The sequence below is a fragment of the Myxocyprinus asiaticus genome, chromosome 27 (genome assembly GCF_019703515.2).
Source record: "Myxocyprinus asiaticus isolate MX2 ecotype Aquarium Trade chromosome 27, UBuf_Myxa_2, whole genome shotgun sequence".
Taxonomy (NCBI): Eukaryota; Metazoa; Chordata; class Actinopteri; order Cypriniformes; family Catostomidae; genus Myxocyprinus; species Myxocyprinus asiaticus.
Window position 1 is genome coordinate 24,562,004 of NC_059370.1, and position 19,801 is coordinate 24,581,804.

At 37.3% G+C, this 19,801-nt stretch overlaps 1 protein-coding gene and 1 long non-coding RNA gene across 13 annotated transcripts in view; one reads left to right on the top strand and one right to left on the bottom strand.

Moving 5' to 3' along the window:
• LOC127417755 (uncharacterized) overlaps nt 1-19,801 on the bottom strand; it is a 195,551-nt gene that overhangs the window by 147,416 nt on the left and 28,334 nt on the right. The gene's annotated exons all lie outside the window — the stretch shown is intronic.
• Nucleotides 14,828-19,801, top strand: part of LOC127417749 (E3 ubiquitin-protein ligase RNF130-like) — a 102,777-nt gene continuing 97,803 nt past the window's right edge. For all 7 annotated transcript variants that reach the window (XM_051657947.1, XM_051657949.1, XM_051657944.1 and 4 more), the window contains exons 1-2: nt 14,828-14,961; nt 15,435-15,882. In XM_051657947.1, coding sequence (XP_051513907.1) covers nt 15,609-15,882 — 274 coding nt within the window. In that variant the 5' untranslated portion in view covers nt 14,828-14,961; nt 15,435-15,608. The remainder of the gene's footprint in view (nt 14,962-15,434; nt 15,883-19,801) is intronic.

Sequence of the window (19,801 nt, forward strand, 5' to 3'; positions counted from 1 at the left end):
GATCTATTTGTGGAACAGTGACGTCACTTGACGTCACTTGACGTCACCAACGAACAGTCCTTGTTCCCAACCCTGTTCCTGGAGGCCCCCAACACTGCACATTTTGTATATCTCCCTTATCTGACATGTCCAATTCAGGTCATGGAGTCTCTACTAACAAGCTAATGAGTTGAATCAGGTGTGTTTGATTAGGGAGATATACAAAATGTGTAGTGTTAGGGGGCCTCCAGGAACAGGGTTGGGAACCATAAGTTGCTAAGCCCTGCTGCGGCCTCGGAACACCATCAGTTGATTAGAAACACCCATATAACATACAGTACCTGGGGCAAAGCAGTCTATGAAATGTGTGGTTGTAAGCACAAGGAACACTTCCGGATCCCACTACAAACAGGCGAGCTAATTATTTTTTGAGTTGAAATGTAAAATTCACAAACTAAAGTTGACCAAAAAGAGAGACATATTTTTTACATTTAGAAATCTTTTGATAACTAAAACATCATTTTTAATGTCATTCATAACTTTTTAAATCCTTAAAAGGAAATCAAATATCCTTAAATCCTTAAAAGGAAAAGAAAAAATTAAGGTTACAGTGAGGCACTTTAAATGGAAGTAAATGGGGACAATGAATGTGAATGTGGCCAATTTTTGGAGGATTTAAACACAGAAATGTGAAGCTTATTTTATAAAAGCAATTACCTTAATTCTTCTGTTAAAACGTGTATTATTTGAGTGGTAAAGTTGTTTAAATTGTAATTTTTACAGTCATTTTAGGGTTTTAGTTTTTTTTGTCATTGTACAGTACAGTGAGAAACACACACACTTGACATCTCTGCAGCATACTTGTAGGACAAAGCAACACCACTCTCCCATTCCTGTTAGGATTTCCAAATGATTCTCCTCACTCAGTGATGCACCCACTGAGAATCATGTTGATAGAACCCTTGTATTGGTGACTCTATTGTAAGGACCATGGAAATAGAGACTTTAGCCCCTATTGTTAAATGGCTTTCAGGTGCCAGAGCGTCTGACATCAGATCAAATTTACAAGTGCTGGCTAATGCTGGCTAATGATGTCCGGCTTCACCAGGTGGAGATCATTAAAAATAATGTTAAAGAGGTGTGTGAACTTGCAAAAACTATGTTAGATACTGTAATATGCTTTGGCCCCCTCCCTGCTCATCGTGGTTAAGAGGTTTATAGTATATTAGTGTCAATGAATGGCTGGATGTCTGAGTGGTGTCCGGAGAATAGCATAGGATTTATAGACAATTGGAAGAGTTTTTGGGGTAGACCTGACCTGCTAAAGAGAGACGGACTCCATCCCTCCAGTCTTAATAGTGATAGTATTTGACTAACTGGGGCCCAAACTGGCTAATCTGAACGTCTGCTAGCTGCCTTGAGACATCACACAGTTCACATAAACTACAACACATAGAGACTGTATCACCTACTGTATATATCTTATAGAGACTGTGTCTGTTCCCTCATTAAGTCATTTAGAAAAAGACAGATTGATGTCAAACTTGAAAATAACAAAAAAAACTATTAAAGGGCTCCTAAACATTAGATCACTTTCATCCAAATCACTAATTGTATATGAAATTATAACAGATCATAGTTTGGATTCGCTCTGTTTGACTGAAACCTGGAATAAAACAGATGAATATATTAGTTTAAATGAGTCTACTCCCTCAGGTTATTGTTATAACATGAGCCTCTTCTGAAAGGTCAAGGAGGAGGTGTTGCTACAATTTACATTGATATTTTCAGTGTTACTCAAAGGTCTGGATGTAAGTTTAATTATTTTGAACTGATAATGCTTAATGTGACATCGTCAGATATAAATAAAAAATCGTTGTCGTCTTTAGTTCTTGCAACAATATATAGACCACCAGGGCCATTTCTGAATTCCTTCGAGAATTTGCAGATTTTCTGTCAGATCTAGTGGTTGCTGTGGATATACCGTAGCTTTAATCGTTGGTGACTTCAACATCTACATAGATAACGAAAATGATACACTGGGATTAGCATTTATCAATATTCTCAACTCTGTTGGGGTTAGACAAAATGTGACAGGTCCAACCCATCGCCATAATCATATGCTAGATCTAATTTAGTCACATGGAATTGATGTTGATAATATAGAAATTTTGCCACAGAATGATGATATCTAAGATCATTACCTCGTCTCTTGTATGCTGCGCTTAGCATAGGTAACTCAATCTATGCAACATTATCATTCAGGTAGAACTATTCTAACTACTACTACTAAAGATAGCTTCACTAATAATCTTCCAGACTTGTCTCAAATAATCCGTATGCCAAAAAGTTCAGAAGAACTTGAAATTGTCACAGAAAATATGGATACAGTCTTCTCTAGCACTCTAGATCAGTGGTTCCCTACCCTGTTCCTGGAGGCCCCCCAACACTGCACCCTTATTTGACACACCATTTCAGGTCGTAGAGTCTCTACTAATGAGCTAATAAGTTGAATCAGGTGTGTTTGATTAGAGAGATATCCAAAATGTGTAGTGCTGGGGGGCCTCCAGGTACAGGGTTAGGAACCATTGCTCTAGATGGTGTCGTGCCCTTTGATTAAAGAAAGTTGAAGAGAAAAATCCTGTACCGGTACAATGATCACACTTATGCTCTCAAGATGGAGAAAATGGAGCTTAAGTGGAAGAATACAAAATTAGAGGTATTTCGCAGTGCATGGAAGCATAGTGTCTCTAACTACAGACAGGCTTTAAAAACAGCCAGGTCTGCATATTTAAGCAGACTCATAGAAAATAACCACAACAATCCTAGGTGTTTATTCAGTACTGTGGCTAAATTCGTTAGGAATAAAACTTCTACTGAACCAGATATTCCATCGCAGCATAGTAGTAATGACTTTATCAATTTCTTTACTTATAAAATCGAAATCATCAGAACCAAAATTGGAATTACGCATTCGTCTGCCACAGCACCCCAGAAGACTAAAATTATTCCCTACGAGCAACTTCAATCCTTCGCTGTTATAGGTCAGGAAGAGCTAACAAAATTAACAACATGAATGTCAAATCAAATCAAATCACATTTATTGTCACACAGCCATATACACAAGTGCAACGGTGTGTGAAATTCTTGGGTGCAGTTCCGATCAATATAGCAGTCGTGACAGTGATGAGACATATACCAATATACAATAACATCAAAGTAACACAACACAATTTAAAGTCTAATATACACATAATTACACACAACACAATATACAAATAATAACATACACTGTACAGTATACAATACGCACAATATAGATACACATTATTCAATAAAAAAAAAAAATATGTATAGTAGTATATATAGAATGTACAGTATTGTACTGTATTGACATTCAGGCTGTCGGTTGATAGTAAGTTGTTAAGAGAGAATATATATAATAATAATATAATTTATGACAGTCCGGTGTGAGATATAAGAGTAAGAGTAATAAAGTGCAGTGCTGATGTATTTTGATCGTGGGAGATCAAGAGTTCAAAAGTCTGATTGCTTGGGGGAAGAAGCTGTCATGAAGTCAGCTGGTGCGGGTCCTGATGCTGCGATACCACCTGCCTGATGGTAGCAGTGAAAACAGCCCATGGCTCGGGTGGCTGGAGTCTCTGATGATCCTCTGAGCTTTTTTCTCACACTGCCTTGTATATATTTCCTGGAGGGAGGGAAGCTCACCTCCGAAGATGTTTCTGGTAGTTCGCACCATCCTTTGCAGTGCTTTGCGGTTGTGGGCTGTGCTATTGCCATACCAGGCGGAGATGCAGCCAGTCAGGATGCTCTCTACAGTGCAGGTGTAGAACCGTGTGAGGATGTGGCGGTTCATTCCAAACTTCCTCAGCCGTCTCAAGAAGAAGAGGCGCTGATGAGCCTTCTTCACAACGACTTCAGTGTGGATGGACCATGTGAGTTCCTCAGTGATGTGGACACCAAGGAACTTGAAGCTGCTGACTCTCTCCACTGGTGCTCCATTGATGGTGATGGGACTGGTGCTCCATTGATGGTGATGGGACTGTGTTCTCTGTCTTTCCTTCTGAAGTCCACCACAAGCTCCTTTGTCTTACTGACGTTGAGGGAGAGGTTGTGCTCCTGACACCAGTGTGTCAGAGTGTGCACCTCTTCTCTGTAGGCTGTTTCATCATTGCGGTTGAGATTAGACCCAATACGACTAATCTCCTAAAAGAGGTGTTTTCTGTCATCTCAGAACCTCTTCTTAATATTATTAACTCATTATTAAATTATCCTTGGGGTATGTCCCAAGAAACTTTAAACTGGCAGTTTTCGAACTGCTTATTAAGAAACCACAGCTTGATCCAGGAGAATTGGCTAAATATAGACCGATTTCACATCTCCCATTTATGTCGAAAATACTAGAAAATGTAGTGAACTCTCAACTAAGTTCATTTAAAAAAAAATAAAAAATGGAAATGTAGTTTTAGGATTTTGCAGATGTGATTCAACGAAAAGGGCTAAATAGTCAGCTTGTGATTTGTGAATTGCTTGCACAAGCAGCGCGAGTCTCATCACAATAATAGTGTTTAACTCCCATTCAGCTGATGAAAATATGCTGTGTGATCATGAGGAAGGATTACATCAAGATGTATATTGGAATACATTTACATTTATGCATTTGGCAGATGCTTTTATCCAAAGCGACTTACAGTGCCCTTATTACAGGGACAATCCCCCTGGAGCAACCTGGAGTTAAGTGCCTTGCTCAAGGACACAATGGTGGTGGCTGTGGGGCTTGAACCAACAACCTTCTGCTTACCAGTTCAGTGCTTTAGTCCACTACACCACCACCAGGAGCAAAAAACTTCATATAAATAAAACAGCCTGCTTTTGCTATCACTGTTGCTTGATTGCTAGTGATTACATGATTACAATGTCATAATATAAGAAATATTTAAGATTCCACACAATTTCGTGATCAGTAATCAAATAAGCAAATTTGTGACATTAACTTTGTTAACTCATTTTGTACAAAATGACAGGTTTTCTTTCATTATAGCACTTTCACAAGATGCTCTGTAAAAATTCACTTGCAGGATCACGAATATATCATAATCATCGGGTTTTGCACAAATTTTTCACTCAAACTGTTATGTTGATAATATCATATGTAATGAAAAATAAACGATTCAATTAGAAAAATGCAAAATAGAAACATTTTCACAAGTGGACTCAAACTTCGGAAAATCACATAAATGACCATGGGTTTTTTTTTCCGTCTGCACAGCCATTGACCAGGAAAATATAAAATGGCACTCCATGTCAAAAAGGTTACCAACCCCTGCCATAGATCATGACATTCTCTTGGATAGGCTTGAGAATTATGTTGGCATTTGTGGACAGGCATTAGCTTGGATTAGGTCCTATCTCTCTGACCGTTACCATTTTGTCTGTGTAAATCAGGAAATGTCAGACCATATTAAAGTTAAGTATGGAGTACCACAGGGATCAGTTTTAGGGCCTCTGCTTTTCTACCTATATATGCTCCCCCTGGGAGACATTATCAGGAACCATGTAATTAGTTTTCACTGTTATGCTGACGATACACAACTTTATGTTTCTTCAAAACCCGATGAAATTTCAAAATTTTCCAAATGAATGTGTATGAATGATATCAAAGAGTGGATGGCTAGAAATGTCCTTCTACTCAATTCCAATAAAACAGAAGTACTAATTAATGGAACAAAAACCTCAACAACAAAAAAAGTTGCTAAAATATAATATGACTCTTGATGGATGTAATGTAATGTCAACTTCTACAGCAAAAAAATTTGGTTATATTTGATAGCAATCTAACCTTTGAAAAACAAATTTCCAATATTTGTAGAACAGTATCCTTCCACACATGCTATCTGTTTCTGATGCCGAAAAACTAATTAATGCGTTCATGACCTTATCTATTCAGCCAGGCATACACCTAATTCATCCCTCAATTCATAGTTATGCTGCTTTAGTTAGGTCTTTTTTTAGGATTTTATTTTCTCCCAAAACACTAAATAGCAACAAGAACTACCTCAGGACTTTCCTCAACATCTGTTTGTCACTATGCACTGGAACATTTTCCTGTTCCATGAGATCTTTGTGTGTAATGTCTAAAGGTTGATTTTGAAGCAATTTTATCTAATTATTTATATATTTTTTTAAATGTTGCAAATTTATATAGCTAATGAATATCCTTGAAATTAACACATTTATTTTTAGACTAAATACTTATGTATCATTTTCAGCTTTGTTTAAGGTCATTAAAGCAAACATTTTTCAATAACTGTCCAATAAGTGAAAGGATAGTATTTGGGGTAAAAGGCACCCCTGTTGCAGGGGCTAAAGGACCCTATAAAACACATTGTTTTTCTTAAGTGGGGGGAATAGATTTATTATGAAAAATGTTCAAAGTGGTCTCACATTGACTCATCCAATCATAATAAAGATTAGTTTGTTTATAGAATACTTACCCCAGGTGTGGGGTAAAAGGCCCCCTCAACACCTTTTTTTAAAAACTTTCTGTTATTATTTCTTTTCACACAAATTATGTTGCTCCATCAATTTTCAATAAAAAATTTTTTTTTAAAAAAAAGTACTATTTGGTATTGTACTTCACCCCAGTCTGCTACATGTGCATGGAACCCCAAGTTACTTCAGATAAATTTTGTGCCATGGTAAATTTCCAAAGAAAAAATTGTTAATGGTAGAACAATGGTATTATTTTATTTTTTTTTTTTTTACTTAAAACAACACATAAACTTACTTAAATTGTGTTTTCTGGGGTTGAAACAGAAAAAGGAAATGGGGAAGAAATTACTGAATTTCATTCATGGTTCTGAATACAAACATCAAGAACGAACTTTTACATAAAGCTTTTATACCAACCCATTAATAAATTTAATAATCAAGTCACAAGTTTATTCTACGTTATTGAGTCTTAAATTAACATGTAACTGTCCAATATACACTGGCGGCCAAAAGTTTGGAATAATGCAGAGATTTTGCTCTTATGGAAAGAAATTGGTACTTTTATTCACCAAAGTGGCATTCAACTGATCACAATGTATAGTCAGGACATTAATGACGTGAAAAATACTACTACAATTTGAAAAAAAATTCAGAACTACTTAAACTACTTCAAAGAGTTCTCATCAAAAAATCCTCCACGTGCAGCAATGACAGCTTTGCAGATCCTTGGCATTATAGCTGTCAGATTGTCCAGACACTCAGGTGACATTTCACCCCACGCTTACTGTAGCACTTGCCATAGATGTGGCTGGCTTGTCGGGCAATTCTCACGCACCATATAGTCTAGCTGATCCCACAAAAGCTCAATGGGGTTAAGATCCATAACACTCTTTTCCGATTATCTGTTGTCCAATGTCTGTTTCTTTGCCCACTCTAATCTTTTCTTTTTGTTTTTCTGTTTCAAAAGTGGATTTTTCTTTGCAATTCTTCCCATAAGGCCTGCACCCCTGAGTCTTCTCTTTACTGTCGTCAGCCGCGGCCCGTGCATTTTAAGTCTAGGTCTTCAGTGCGATTCATGCCATTAAGAAAACACAGTTTCACAAATAATAAGACACCGTATGCCCATCATACATTATGTGGCAGTCAATTAATAATACCAAATGACATTTTAAAAACACGTCCACGCACGAAAGCCAGAAACAAGAAGGTCTAATACCAAGACAAAGCTCTCTAATAATTTTTGCGATTTAAATTTTGCTTTCATAAATTTTGTTTCATAAGGTTACAAGGTTACTTTTCAAAACTTGATCCAACACTGAATGCTCAAGCAGCCTAATTTACACTTAGAAAACTCCTGATGTTGCTATAACAATGCAAAAAGCACTTACCAATTTGCTTAAAGTGAAAATCAGTCCTCCTTTCCTGTTTAATTAATCAATCGCACGATCATGCAGAACATCTTAGGTTTTTAAATCCTTAAGGATCTCTTTCTCAACGGCAACACCAGCAGTGATGACAGCCGACTCGTCAGCAAGATCTCGCACTCTTCACTTTCAAATTACGTACATCACTTAAAGCATAATTGCGTCACTCAAGGCCAGCTAGAAGGCCTGGACTGGGACATATCCTAAAGACCACACCCACAAGAACAAATAAATCAATCTGATTGGCGGATGAATATGGCAATCTGACTTTAGATGCCTATTCACTTACACTGTTGGGGGATTCTGTGGAAATTCTGAAGGCCTGACGGGGTGGAGCTCAGACTCACGTGCTGCTTCAGCTACAGAGCATGGCTTGGGCATGCGATTTGTGAAACAGCTGTCACACTTTGCTTGTAGGCATCGAGGAATAAATTCTGATTGGATACATTTTTTTGTTTTTTGCTATTCGTTTGTAGATTAATTAGGAGTGGAAAGCGATTGAAAATACATAGGCAAAAAGGTCAATGAGAATGAAAGCATGACAAAATATTTATTTATTAGGAATGTTACGCCAGCAGAGAAGGCTTTGCTGGCCCTGAGAAATCGCCACTGACTGTTGTACATAAAACTGGTGTTGAGCGAGTAGAATTCAATGAAGCTGTCAGCTGAGGACATGTGAGGCATCTATTTCTCAAACTAGAGACTCTGATGTACTTATACTCTTGTTTATTTGTACAGCTGGCCTTCCACATCTCTTTCTGTCCTTGTTAGAGCCAGTTGTCCTTTGTCTTTGAAGACTATAGTATAAACCTTTGTATGAAATCTTCAGTTTTTTGACAGTTTCAAGCATTGTATAGTCTTCATTCCTCAAAATAATGATTGACTGATGAGTTTCTAGAGAAAGCTGTTTCATTTTTGCCATATTTGGCCTATTATTGTCCTTAAGACATGCCAGTCTATTGCATACTGTGGCAACTCAAAAACAAACACAAATACAATGTTAAGTTTCATTTAACAAACCAAATAGCTTTCAAATGTGTTTGATATAATGGCAAGTGATTTTCTAGTACCAAATTAGCAATTTAGCATGATTACTCAAGGATAAGGTGTTAGAGTGATGGCTGCTGGAAATGAGACCTGTCTAGATTTGATCAAAAATGTCTTTTTCAAATAGTGATGGTGCTGTTTTTTTACATCAGTAATGTCCTGACTATACTTTGTGATCAGTTGAATGCCACTTTGGTGAATAAAAGTAACAATTTCCTTCCGAAAGAGCAAAATCTGTACATTATTCCAAACTTTTGGCCGCCAGTGTATATGAAAACTTACATGCATCATGTGACCATATACCTTCTGAAGTTGAGGAAATGTGAATTAGAGCAAGGAGAACAAGATGAGGAAAGAGCACTGGAGAAAAATAACACCATCTTTATGTCCTCTCTACTGCTTCTTTGTTTACTGGTTCCTATCTCTGCCTTTGAATCTTTAATATGGTCCAACCATAGAGAGAAAGTGTAATTTGCTATGTTCTCAATTACCCCTCCTTTCTCGGAACACAAACGAAAAGAATCGGATGTAGCTTAAATATGCTCTTTATTTTACGAGTAGGATAGTGTGAGAGGTGACACTTAATGACTGTAGGACGGTATGGCCTCCACTAGAGAGCGCCAGAGCACATGCTGAGTGATGAAAGTTGACACTTATGGCCTTAAACCTATTTTTAAGTTTACTAACAGAACATAGCTCTTTCATTTAAGTCAAGCATAGAGAGATTATGCCTCTATACCTTGACCAAAAGATATGACTCTCTTTTATACTGCATTATGTATAAATACCACAATAACAATTGACAAATTAACGAAATTATGTGCTACTAAAATGTAAGGTTCACCTAAAAAAAAATTCAACAAATGTTATGCAAATATTGTTTTTAATAATAATAATAATAATAATAATAATAATAATAATAATAAATACTGTATAGGGCCAACCGTGTTAGGGCCAATAGTTTTAAATATCATCATGTTGTACTATACAAACGATTGGAATAATGCACAGATTTTGCTCTTATGGAAAGAAATTGGTACTTTTATTCACCAAAGTGGCATTCAACTGATCACAATGTATAGTCAGGACATTAATAATGCGAAAAAAAAATTTCAGAACTTCTTAAACTACTTCAAAGAGTTCTCATCAAAAAATCCTCCACGTGCAGCAATGACAGCTTTACAGATCCTTGGCATTCTAGCTGTCAGTTTGTCTAGATACTCAGGTGACATTTCACCCCATGCTTCCTGTAGCACTTGCCATAGATGTGGCTGTCTTGTCAGGCACTTCTCACACACCTTACAGTCTAGCTGATCCCACAAAAGCTCCATGGGGTTAAGATCCATAACACTCTTTTCCAATTATCTGTTGACCAATGTGTTTCTTTGCCCACTCTAACCTTTTCTTTTTGATCTTCTGTTTCAAAAGTGGATTTTTCTTTGCAATTCTTCCCTTAAGGTCTGCACTCCTGAGTCTTCTCTTTACTGTTGTACATGAAACTGGTGTTGAGCGTGTAGAATTCAATGAAGCTGTCAGCTGAGGACATGTGAGGTGTCTATTTCTCAAACTAGAGTCTCTGATGTACTTATCCTCTTGTTTAGTTGAACATTTGGCCTTCCACATCTCTTTCTGTCCTTGAAAGAACCAGTTGTCCTTCGTCTTTGAAGACTATAGTATACACCTTTGTATGAAATCTTCAGTTGTCACACATGGCAACGGCACATGGCAATTTCAAGCATTGTTTAGCCTTCATTCCTCAAAACAATGATTGACTGACGAGTTTCTAGAGAAAGCTGTTTCTTTTTTGCCATTTTTGACCTAATATTGACCTTAAGACATGCCAGTCTATTGCATACTGTGGCAACTCAAAAACGAACACAAAGACAATGTTAAGCTTCATTTAACGAACCAAATAGCTTTCAGCTGTGTTTGATATAATGGCAAGTAATTTTCTAGTACCAAATTAGCAATTTAGCATGATTACTCAAGGATAAGGTGTTGGAGTGATGGTGCTGTTTTTTACATCAGTAATGTCCTGACTATACTTTGTGATCAGTTGAATGCCACTTTGGTGAATTAAAGTACCAATTTTATTCCGAAAGAGCAAAATCTCTACATTATTCCAAACTACTGGCCGCCAGTGCGTGTGTATATATATGTATATATAAGTCAGAAGTTTACATATACACCTTAGCCAAAATACATTTAAACTCAGTTTTTCACAATTCCTGACATTTAATCGTAGAAAACATTTCCTGTCTTAGGTCAGTTAGGATCACTACTTTATTTTAAGAATGTGAAATGTCAGAATAATAGTAGATAGAATGATTTATTTCAGCTTTTATTTCTTTCATCATTCCCAGTGTGTCAGAAGTTTACATACACTTTGTTAGTATTTAGTAGAATTGCCTTTAAATTGTTTAATTTGGGTCAAATGTTTTGGGTAGCCTTCCACAAGCTTCTCACAATAAGTTGCTGGAACTTTAGCCCATTCCTCCAGACAGAACTGGTGTATATAAGTCAGGTTTGTAGACCTCCTTGCTTGTACATGCTTTTTCAGTTCTGCCCACAAATTCTCTATTGGATTGAGGTCAGGGCTTTGTGATGGACACTCCAATTCCTTGACTCTGTTGTCCTTAAGCCATTTTTCCACAACTTTTGGAGGTATGCTTGGGGTCATTGTCCATTTGGAAGACCCATTTGCGAACAAGCTTTAACTTCCTGGCTGATGTCTTGAGATTTTGCTTCAATATATCCACATAAATTTTCCTTCCTCATGATGCCATCTATTTTGTGAAGTGCACCAGTCCCTCCTGCAGCAAAGCACCCCCACAACATGATGCTACCATCCCCATGCTTCACAGTTGGGATGGTGTTCTTAGGCTTGCAAGCCTCACCATTTTTCCTCCAAACATAACAATGGTCATTATGGCCAAACAGTTCAATTTTTGTTTCATTAGACCAGAGGACATTTCTCCAAAAAGTAAGATCTTTGTTCCCATGTGCAATTGTAGTCTGGCTTTGTTATAGTGGTTTTGGAGCAGTGGCTTCTTCCTTACTGAGCAGCCTTTCAGGTTATGTCAATATAGGACACGTTTTACTGTGGATATAGATACTTGTCTACCTGTTTCCTCCAGCATCTTCACAAGGTCCTTTGCTGTTGTTCTGGGATTGATTTGCACTTTTCGCACTAAACTACGTTCATCTCTAGGAGACAGAATGTGTCTCCTTCCTGAGAGGTATGATGGCTGCATGGTCCCATGGTGTATATACTTGCATACTATTGTTTGTACTGATGTATGTGGTACCTTCAGGCATTTGGGAATTGCTCCCAAGGATGAACCAGACTTGTGGAGGTCCACAATTTAATTTTTTTTATTTTGTTTTTTCTGAGGTCTTGTCTGATTTCTTTTGATTTTCCCATGATGTCAAGCAAAGAGACACTGAGTTTGAAGGTAGGCCTTAAAATACATCCACAGGTACACCTCCAGTTCAGTAAACCTCCTATTAGAAGCTATTTGGCTAACTGTCTAAAGGCTTGACATAATTTTCTGTAATTTTCCAAGCTGCTTAATGGCACAGTTAACTTAGTGTATGTAAACTTCTGACCCACTGGAACTGTGATATAGTCAATTAAAAGTGAAACAATCTGTCTGTAAACAATTGGTGGAAAAATTACTTGTGTGATGCACAAAATAGATGTCCCAAACGACTTGCCAAAACTATAGTTTGCTAATATTAAATCTGTGGAGTGAGATTTAATGACTTCAACCTAAGTGTATGTAAACTTCTGACTTCAATTGTATATATACAGTTGTGCTCAAAAGTTTGCATGCCCTGGCAGAAATTGTGAAATTTTGGCATTGATTTTGAAAATATGACTGATCATGCAAAAAACCCACAGGTAACCTCAGGAGAAATACAGGCTGCTCTGGAAAAAGACAATGTGGTTGTTTCAAGGAGCACAATACTTGTTGACCCCTCTCCAAATATAGCACTTATGGTTGTGACCATAAAGCTCTATTTTGGTCTTGTCGCTCCAAATTACAGTGTGCCAGAAGCTGTGAAATGTGTCAAGGTGTTGTCGGGCATATTGTAACCGGGCTTTTTTGTGGCATTGGCTTCTTTCTGGCAATTCGACCATGCGGCTCATTTTTGTTCAAGTATCATCGTATTGTGCTCCTTGAAACAACCACACCATCTTATTCCAGAGCAGCCTGTATTTCTCCTGAGGTTACCTGTGGGTTTTTCTTTATATCCTGAACAATTCTTCTGGCAGTTGTGGCTGAAATCTTTCTTGGTCTACCTGACCTTGGCTTGGTATCAAGAGATCCCCGAATTTTCCACTTCTTAATAAGTGATTGCACAGTACTGACTGGCATTTTCAAGGCTTTGGATATATTTTTATATCTTTTTCCATCTTTATAAAGTTCCATTACCTTGTTACGCAGGTCTTTTGACAGTCCTTTTCTGCTCCCCATGGCTCAGTATCTAGCCTGCTCAGTGCATCCACATGAGAGCTAATAAACTCATTGACTATTTATACACAGACACTAATTGCAATTTAAAAAGCCACAGGTGTGGGAAATTAAACTTTAATTGCCATTTAAACCTGTGTGTGTCACCTTGTGTGTCTGTAACAAGGTCAAACATTCAAGGGTATGTAAACTTTTGATCAGGGCCATTTGGGTGATTTCTGTTATCATTATGATTTAAAAAGGAGCCAAACAACTATGTGATAATAAATGGCTTCATATGATCACTATCCTTAAATAAAAGACAGTTTTTTTGCATGATCAGTCATATTTCCAAAATTAATGCCAAAATTTCACAATTTCTGCCAGGGTATGCAAACTTTTGAGCACAACTGTATATAGTACAACATGATGGTATTAAAAACTTTTGGTCCTAACACAGTTAGCAGAGCATTTTATACAATAGTTAGCTCTGACCCTTGAATCTGATCAGACATGTGGCATTCCAAGAGTGCTGAAAGATTTCAACAGCATATGGAATTCAATAATTGTATCACTCCACTTCTCTGTGTTCAAGGCTTTTCCAGATAATAATTAATTTTATAATTTTATCACACATATACAGTGAAATTCTGTTTTCCACATCTCCCAGCTAATCTGGGGTCAAAGTGCAGGGTCAGCCATGATATGGTGCCCCTGGAGCAGATAGGGTCAAGGGCCTTGCTCAGGGGCCCAACAGTGGCATCTTGGCAGTGTTGGGGCTTGAACCCTAGCCTTCTGATCAGTAACCCAGAGCCTTAACTGCTGAGCCACCACTTCCCCCCAATGGTGGTGGGGATTTTGATACATCATTTATTTTGATTTCATTCACTGATTTGTTCAGGAGATTGCATACTAGATTTACTCCAGTAGGTGGCAACAAATGAGCATCTGTTGTACAATGAGAGAGTCATGTAAATGTTGACTTAAAAATTATTCATTAAAAAACACAGAGCAATTCACCACCGGAACAATGGAAGTGAATGAGAACGATTCGTTCACTTAGGCTAAAGGATTTGTAAAAAAATAAATAATAATAAAAGTAAATAAAAAAATCTGAATATTGAGAGTAAGTGTGGTGCAAAGACCAGAGTTGTGCTTGATGCTTTTGCTTGTTTGTTGAACTGCTGTTTATTATATATATGTGTGTGTGTGTGTGTGTGTGTGTGTGTGTGTGTATATATATATATATATATATATATATATATATATATATATATATATATAAAGTCTGATCAAGGCCCAGAGCTAGCAAGAAAACGCAGTTTTTATATGATGGTGATGTGGCCCCCTTCCCTCCCTCTGATCTCATCTCAAATGTGATAGACACGCTGTTTTGCGCATGCGCAGATGAGTACGGCTCAGTTTTCAGTGTGTGAGGAAAAAAGGCAACCAGAAAAGCAACACATCGTCATGCGTACGTGAAATACCAAATCAAAGAGATATATTGACAGGAAGTAACACTGGTGGAAGCGACTGAGCAGGTAAGGTAACTTGCAGTAATATTTTAATGTATGAAAAATCTGGGCGCTGGTGGAAAGGTGTTTTTGTGTGTTGCATGGCAGCTGGTTACGTTGCCTGGGCTTCTGGTTCCACGAACAAGGCGGTCTTGGCAGCAGAAGCGAGACATTTTTTGCCCTTTAACAATCGTTAAAAGCCATACATTGTTATTGTGAGACCCGCAGTCCTTTAATTGCAGCAAACGAATATGAAGCTAATTGCGTGCACAAAAGCCTCCAGCCCCATTGAAATACATGCCCTCTGTTGCCATTGCACAGTTAATAACGTCAACAGATCTCGAAACAGAAGTTGTTTCTCCCTTTGTGTCGTGCCTAAGTCATACAGTTTTAAATGGGCATACAAATTTGCGCCAGTCCCCAATGTGATGCCCAGTTATTACTTGATAGCACAAAGAAGCTGTGGTTTATGCTAATATATCTGCCCTTCCCTCTTTCAGATTTAAGTCTGTGCACAAGCAGGGGAAACCAACGCATGGTCCTCTCATATGGACATTGTTGTGGCTTGAGAGGACGACAGTATGTTCACATGACGGGCCGTTTCGGGACAGAACGGTGACAGTTGAACGAATCGCAGAGTCGGGTTGCGTTGAACGGCACAGACATTCCCGAAGATGCTGAAGAGATTGGCCGAATCGGCGTCATGCAGCAGCTGTCTCCTCGCCTTCATCCTCGCCTTCGTCTCGCCCAGGTGTACGTTGTCTATCGGTGCCGACAAAAATATGGTCAATAAGGAGGATTATTATAGCGCCACGGTGAATGCCACCGTTCTGGACCATAAAGGCAATCCTCAACAGATGGTCACGAAGAATGACGGGCGATATGGGCAGAATTCTCCCAAAATAGAGGCGAAGGGCATCGTCATTGCACCTGCTGCTGTAAATGGAGGTGAGTGTGTGAGAGAGATGTAATCATGTGTCTGTGGGAGATTTAAAGTGTCTCGTTTTGGGTTAAGGCTGTTGGTAGTGATAATGAGTGTTGCAGAGGTTTGCACATATTCTCATTGAGTTTATTCACTATAATTTTAAGAAGTGTCTTATGGAAACATAACAGCCTATTTCAATCTTCGGGAATTAGATTAGATAACTGTACAAATCTGGTCATGGTCCTCATGCCCCTGAAGACCTTGGTCTCAGTATAAATTATGTTTCCTAAATATTCTTTCCTAAATGCTTTGATCTATTATTTTGTTGGGCAGTAGGGTCCTAAAGAATTGTGTAGTAGCAGTGCCATGCATTGTGAATGTGTTGTTGCATTTGCAGTACATGTTAGAACTTGCACAAGACTTATGTATATTTATAAGCAATGTAGTGATAAAGTTAAAGAAGTATTCCAGGTTCAGTACAAGTTAAGCTCAATTGACAGAATTCTTGGCATAATGTTGATTACCACAAAAAATTCCCTCCTTTTCTATAAAAGAAAAAAAGAAAAAATCGAGGTTACAGTGAGGCACTTACAATGGAAGTGAATGGGGCCAATTTGTGGAGCGATTAAAGGCTGAAATGTGAAACTTTACAAAAGCACTTATATTAATTATTCTGTTAAAACTTGTTATGTGAGCTGTAAAGTTGTTCAAATCATCATTTTTACAATCATTGTAGGGTTGATGTATTACAGTGTCATGGCAATGAAGTTGTAAAATTATATATATCTTTACAAAAAAGGTTATTAAAGGAATAGTTCACCCAAAAATGAAAAAAATAAAATAATAGAATCTCTCATCATTTACTCACCGTTATGCCATCCCAGATGTGTATGACTTTCTTTCTTTAGCAGAACATGACGATTTTTAGAAGAATTTCTCAGCTCTGTACCTCCATACAATGCAAGTGAATGGGTGCCAACATTTTGAAGCTTCAAAAATCTCATAAGTTGGTATAAAAGTAATCCATAAGACTCCAGTGGTTAAATCAATTTCTCCAGAAGCGGTATGATAGATGTGGGTGAGAAACAGGTCAATATTTATGTCAGTTTTTATTATAAATTCTCTTCCCTGCTCAGTCAGTGTCCTCTTTAACTTTCACATTCTTCTTCTTGTGTTTTTGGTGATTCACATTCTTCATGCATACTCCCCCTACTGGGCAGGGAAGAAGAATTTCTAGCAAAAATGGATTTAAATATTGCTCTGTTTCTCACCCACACCTATCATATTACTTCTGAAGATATGGATTAAACCACTGGAGTTGTATGGATTACTTTTATGATGCCTATATGTGATTTTTGGAGCTTCAAAATTTTGGCACCCATTCACTTGCATTGTATAGACCTACAGAGCTGAAATAAAATCTTCATTTGTGTTCTGCAGAAGAAAGAAAGTCATACATATCTGTAGAGGTCGACCGATAGTGGATTTTACCAATACCAATATCTAATTTGGGCAGTACCTGCTAATAACCGATTAATCAACCGATAGTTTTTTAAATTGATACTGAATGAAAAAATAGTGCTGAACTTTATTACAAAAATAAACAGTTCTGACTGAACCATGAAAATGTATTGTACTTTTTTAAATGAAATAAATATATAAATACAGATATATACAGTTGAAGTCAGAAGTTTACATAGACTTAGGATGAAGTCATTAAAACTTATTTTTTTAACCACTCCACAGATTTAATATTAGCAAACTATAGACCAATTTGTTTCCCTGTTTTTTGATGATGTGTCTAATTAAAAAGAACTTTTAAAAGCATATTGAAACACATGCTTTCTGTTAAACTGTATTTGTTGTGCTGTCTAGTATTTTTTAGTGCTAAAATGTGATCAATCTGAAGTCATCGTATTACAGTGAGGATACATTTTTTTTAATTGAAATCAGATGCGTTTCTGATTTGTTTATATGTTTCTCTCGGCTGCATGATATTAATTTGCTTTCTCACATCACTAGCTTTAAATATGCAACTTAGCTGGCTAACGAATGCATAAACGTGACCAGCTGGATATAAACTAATGCAAATAGATGGTAATAGATGGTAACAATCCTGACATTTAAACATTTGGGTAGGACTATCTGCTTGAGGTTAGCTTTAATGTTAGCGTCCTCTCAGCATTGTCGGCAAACATACTATTGTTCTCTACTAATGCAGCATCTAGTCAACAAATTAATTACTTTATAATGATATGACAACGTGTACTGTAGTGTACTGTATACATACCTTTTCGTTGTTGATGTTTTAAATCCGCATCTGAAGTGTTCCGCTCCATGCAGAGTGTAGTCTCACGTCAAAACAAACACCACAAGGCAGCAGTGAAGTGATAGTTTTTATTTCGCCTCTAGAGGCCGCTCTCATTCTGTATAATGACAGTGGATCCTTCCCAGCCGCTCCGGCACCGGACACAACGGGGAAAAGTGGATTTTTGCCGATAACCGATAGTTCCAGAAATCTGTTATCAGTGCCAATTAATCGGCAAAACCGATATATCGGTCAAAATCTGGGATGGCATGAGGGTGAGTAAATGATGAGAGAATTTTCATTTTTGGGTGGGCTATTCCTTTAAGTGATTTTATCACACGAACACGCATACTGTTTATGTTTTGTGGCTATACTTTTGAAACGTTAAGTATTTTAATGTTTACGGATTGGCCCATTCACTTCCATTGTAAGTGCCTCACAGTAACCCAGATTTTTAATTTTTTTAAAGAAAAGGAGGGACAAGTAAAAATATTTTTTGTGGTAATCAACATTATGCCACAAATTCGCTGTTAATTGACTGAACTTGTATTGAAGCTAGAATATTCCTTTAATTTCTGTGTTTTTATACTGTGTCTAATAGAATTTTTGGATGTTGCTTTATTCCATAACCTTTGTAAATATGTAAAAAACAAAAATCAGAATTTATGAAAGAGAGTGATTTTTAAAGGAAATCTACTGTAGTATGATGTGTCCTAGGAGATATGTGATCCAAAACTTCCTGTGATATTTGACATTTTCACATGACTGTCGTCTTGCCATTTCCTCTATTGTGGATTAGGGCTTTGTCGATACAATCAAATATCAATAACTCACAATACTTTTTCACACAATATTGTATCGATACTTAGATCCATGTATTGTGATATATTGTGACATGAAAGAGACTGAAACTGATCCTGCAGTATTCACTGTTTCTCTTACGGACATGCCGGACCTCTCTCATGCATTTGGATCTCGGGCCGGGCAAAAATATTGATTTTCTACGTAATCTTCATTTGTACGATTGCAGTGTCAATTCTTAAAATGCTAAGATCACTCTTTCTTTCTATTTGCAATCCCCTACAAACATATGTGCATAAATACTTCCCATATGCTACAAAAAATGTCTGTGATTAGCCACTGGCTGGTACAATTTTTAGATTTCACTCAGCAGTGTTTGAGTGGTGTAGTGGTGAAGAAGTTCAGCACCAAGATCTTTTCGCTATGTGCTGAGAGTAAAAGCTTTGACTCTTTCTGTGTGATGTGAGTCCAAAGACTAGATCCAAGCAAACCATATGTTGTTTAATAATGGATCTCTTAATATCCTTTTTGTTCTCTACTGTCAGTTATTTATCAAAAACAACAAAAGAAGCATTTAATTCAAATCACACATAGCATGAATGCTGTAAAGAAGCCATTCGACCAACAAACACTACTGTCAAAGTCCCTGCCACAGGTTTAAAGAGACAGTACCATTTTAGCACTTGTTCTACATATCTAAGTAAATACTTGTAAATAGTACAAATTCGGCTAAACAAAAAAGCAAGCATGTAACAATATACTGTATATATGCAATATAATATATGACATTTTAGTACATCATATTTATTGATGTAATACATGGTCTATATTTA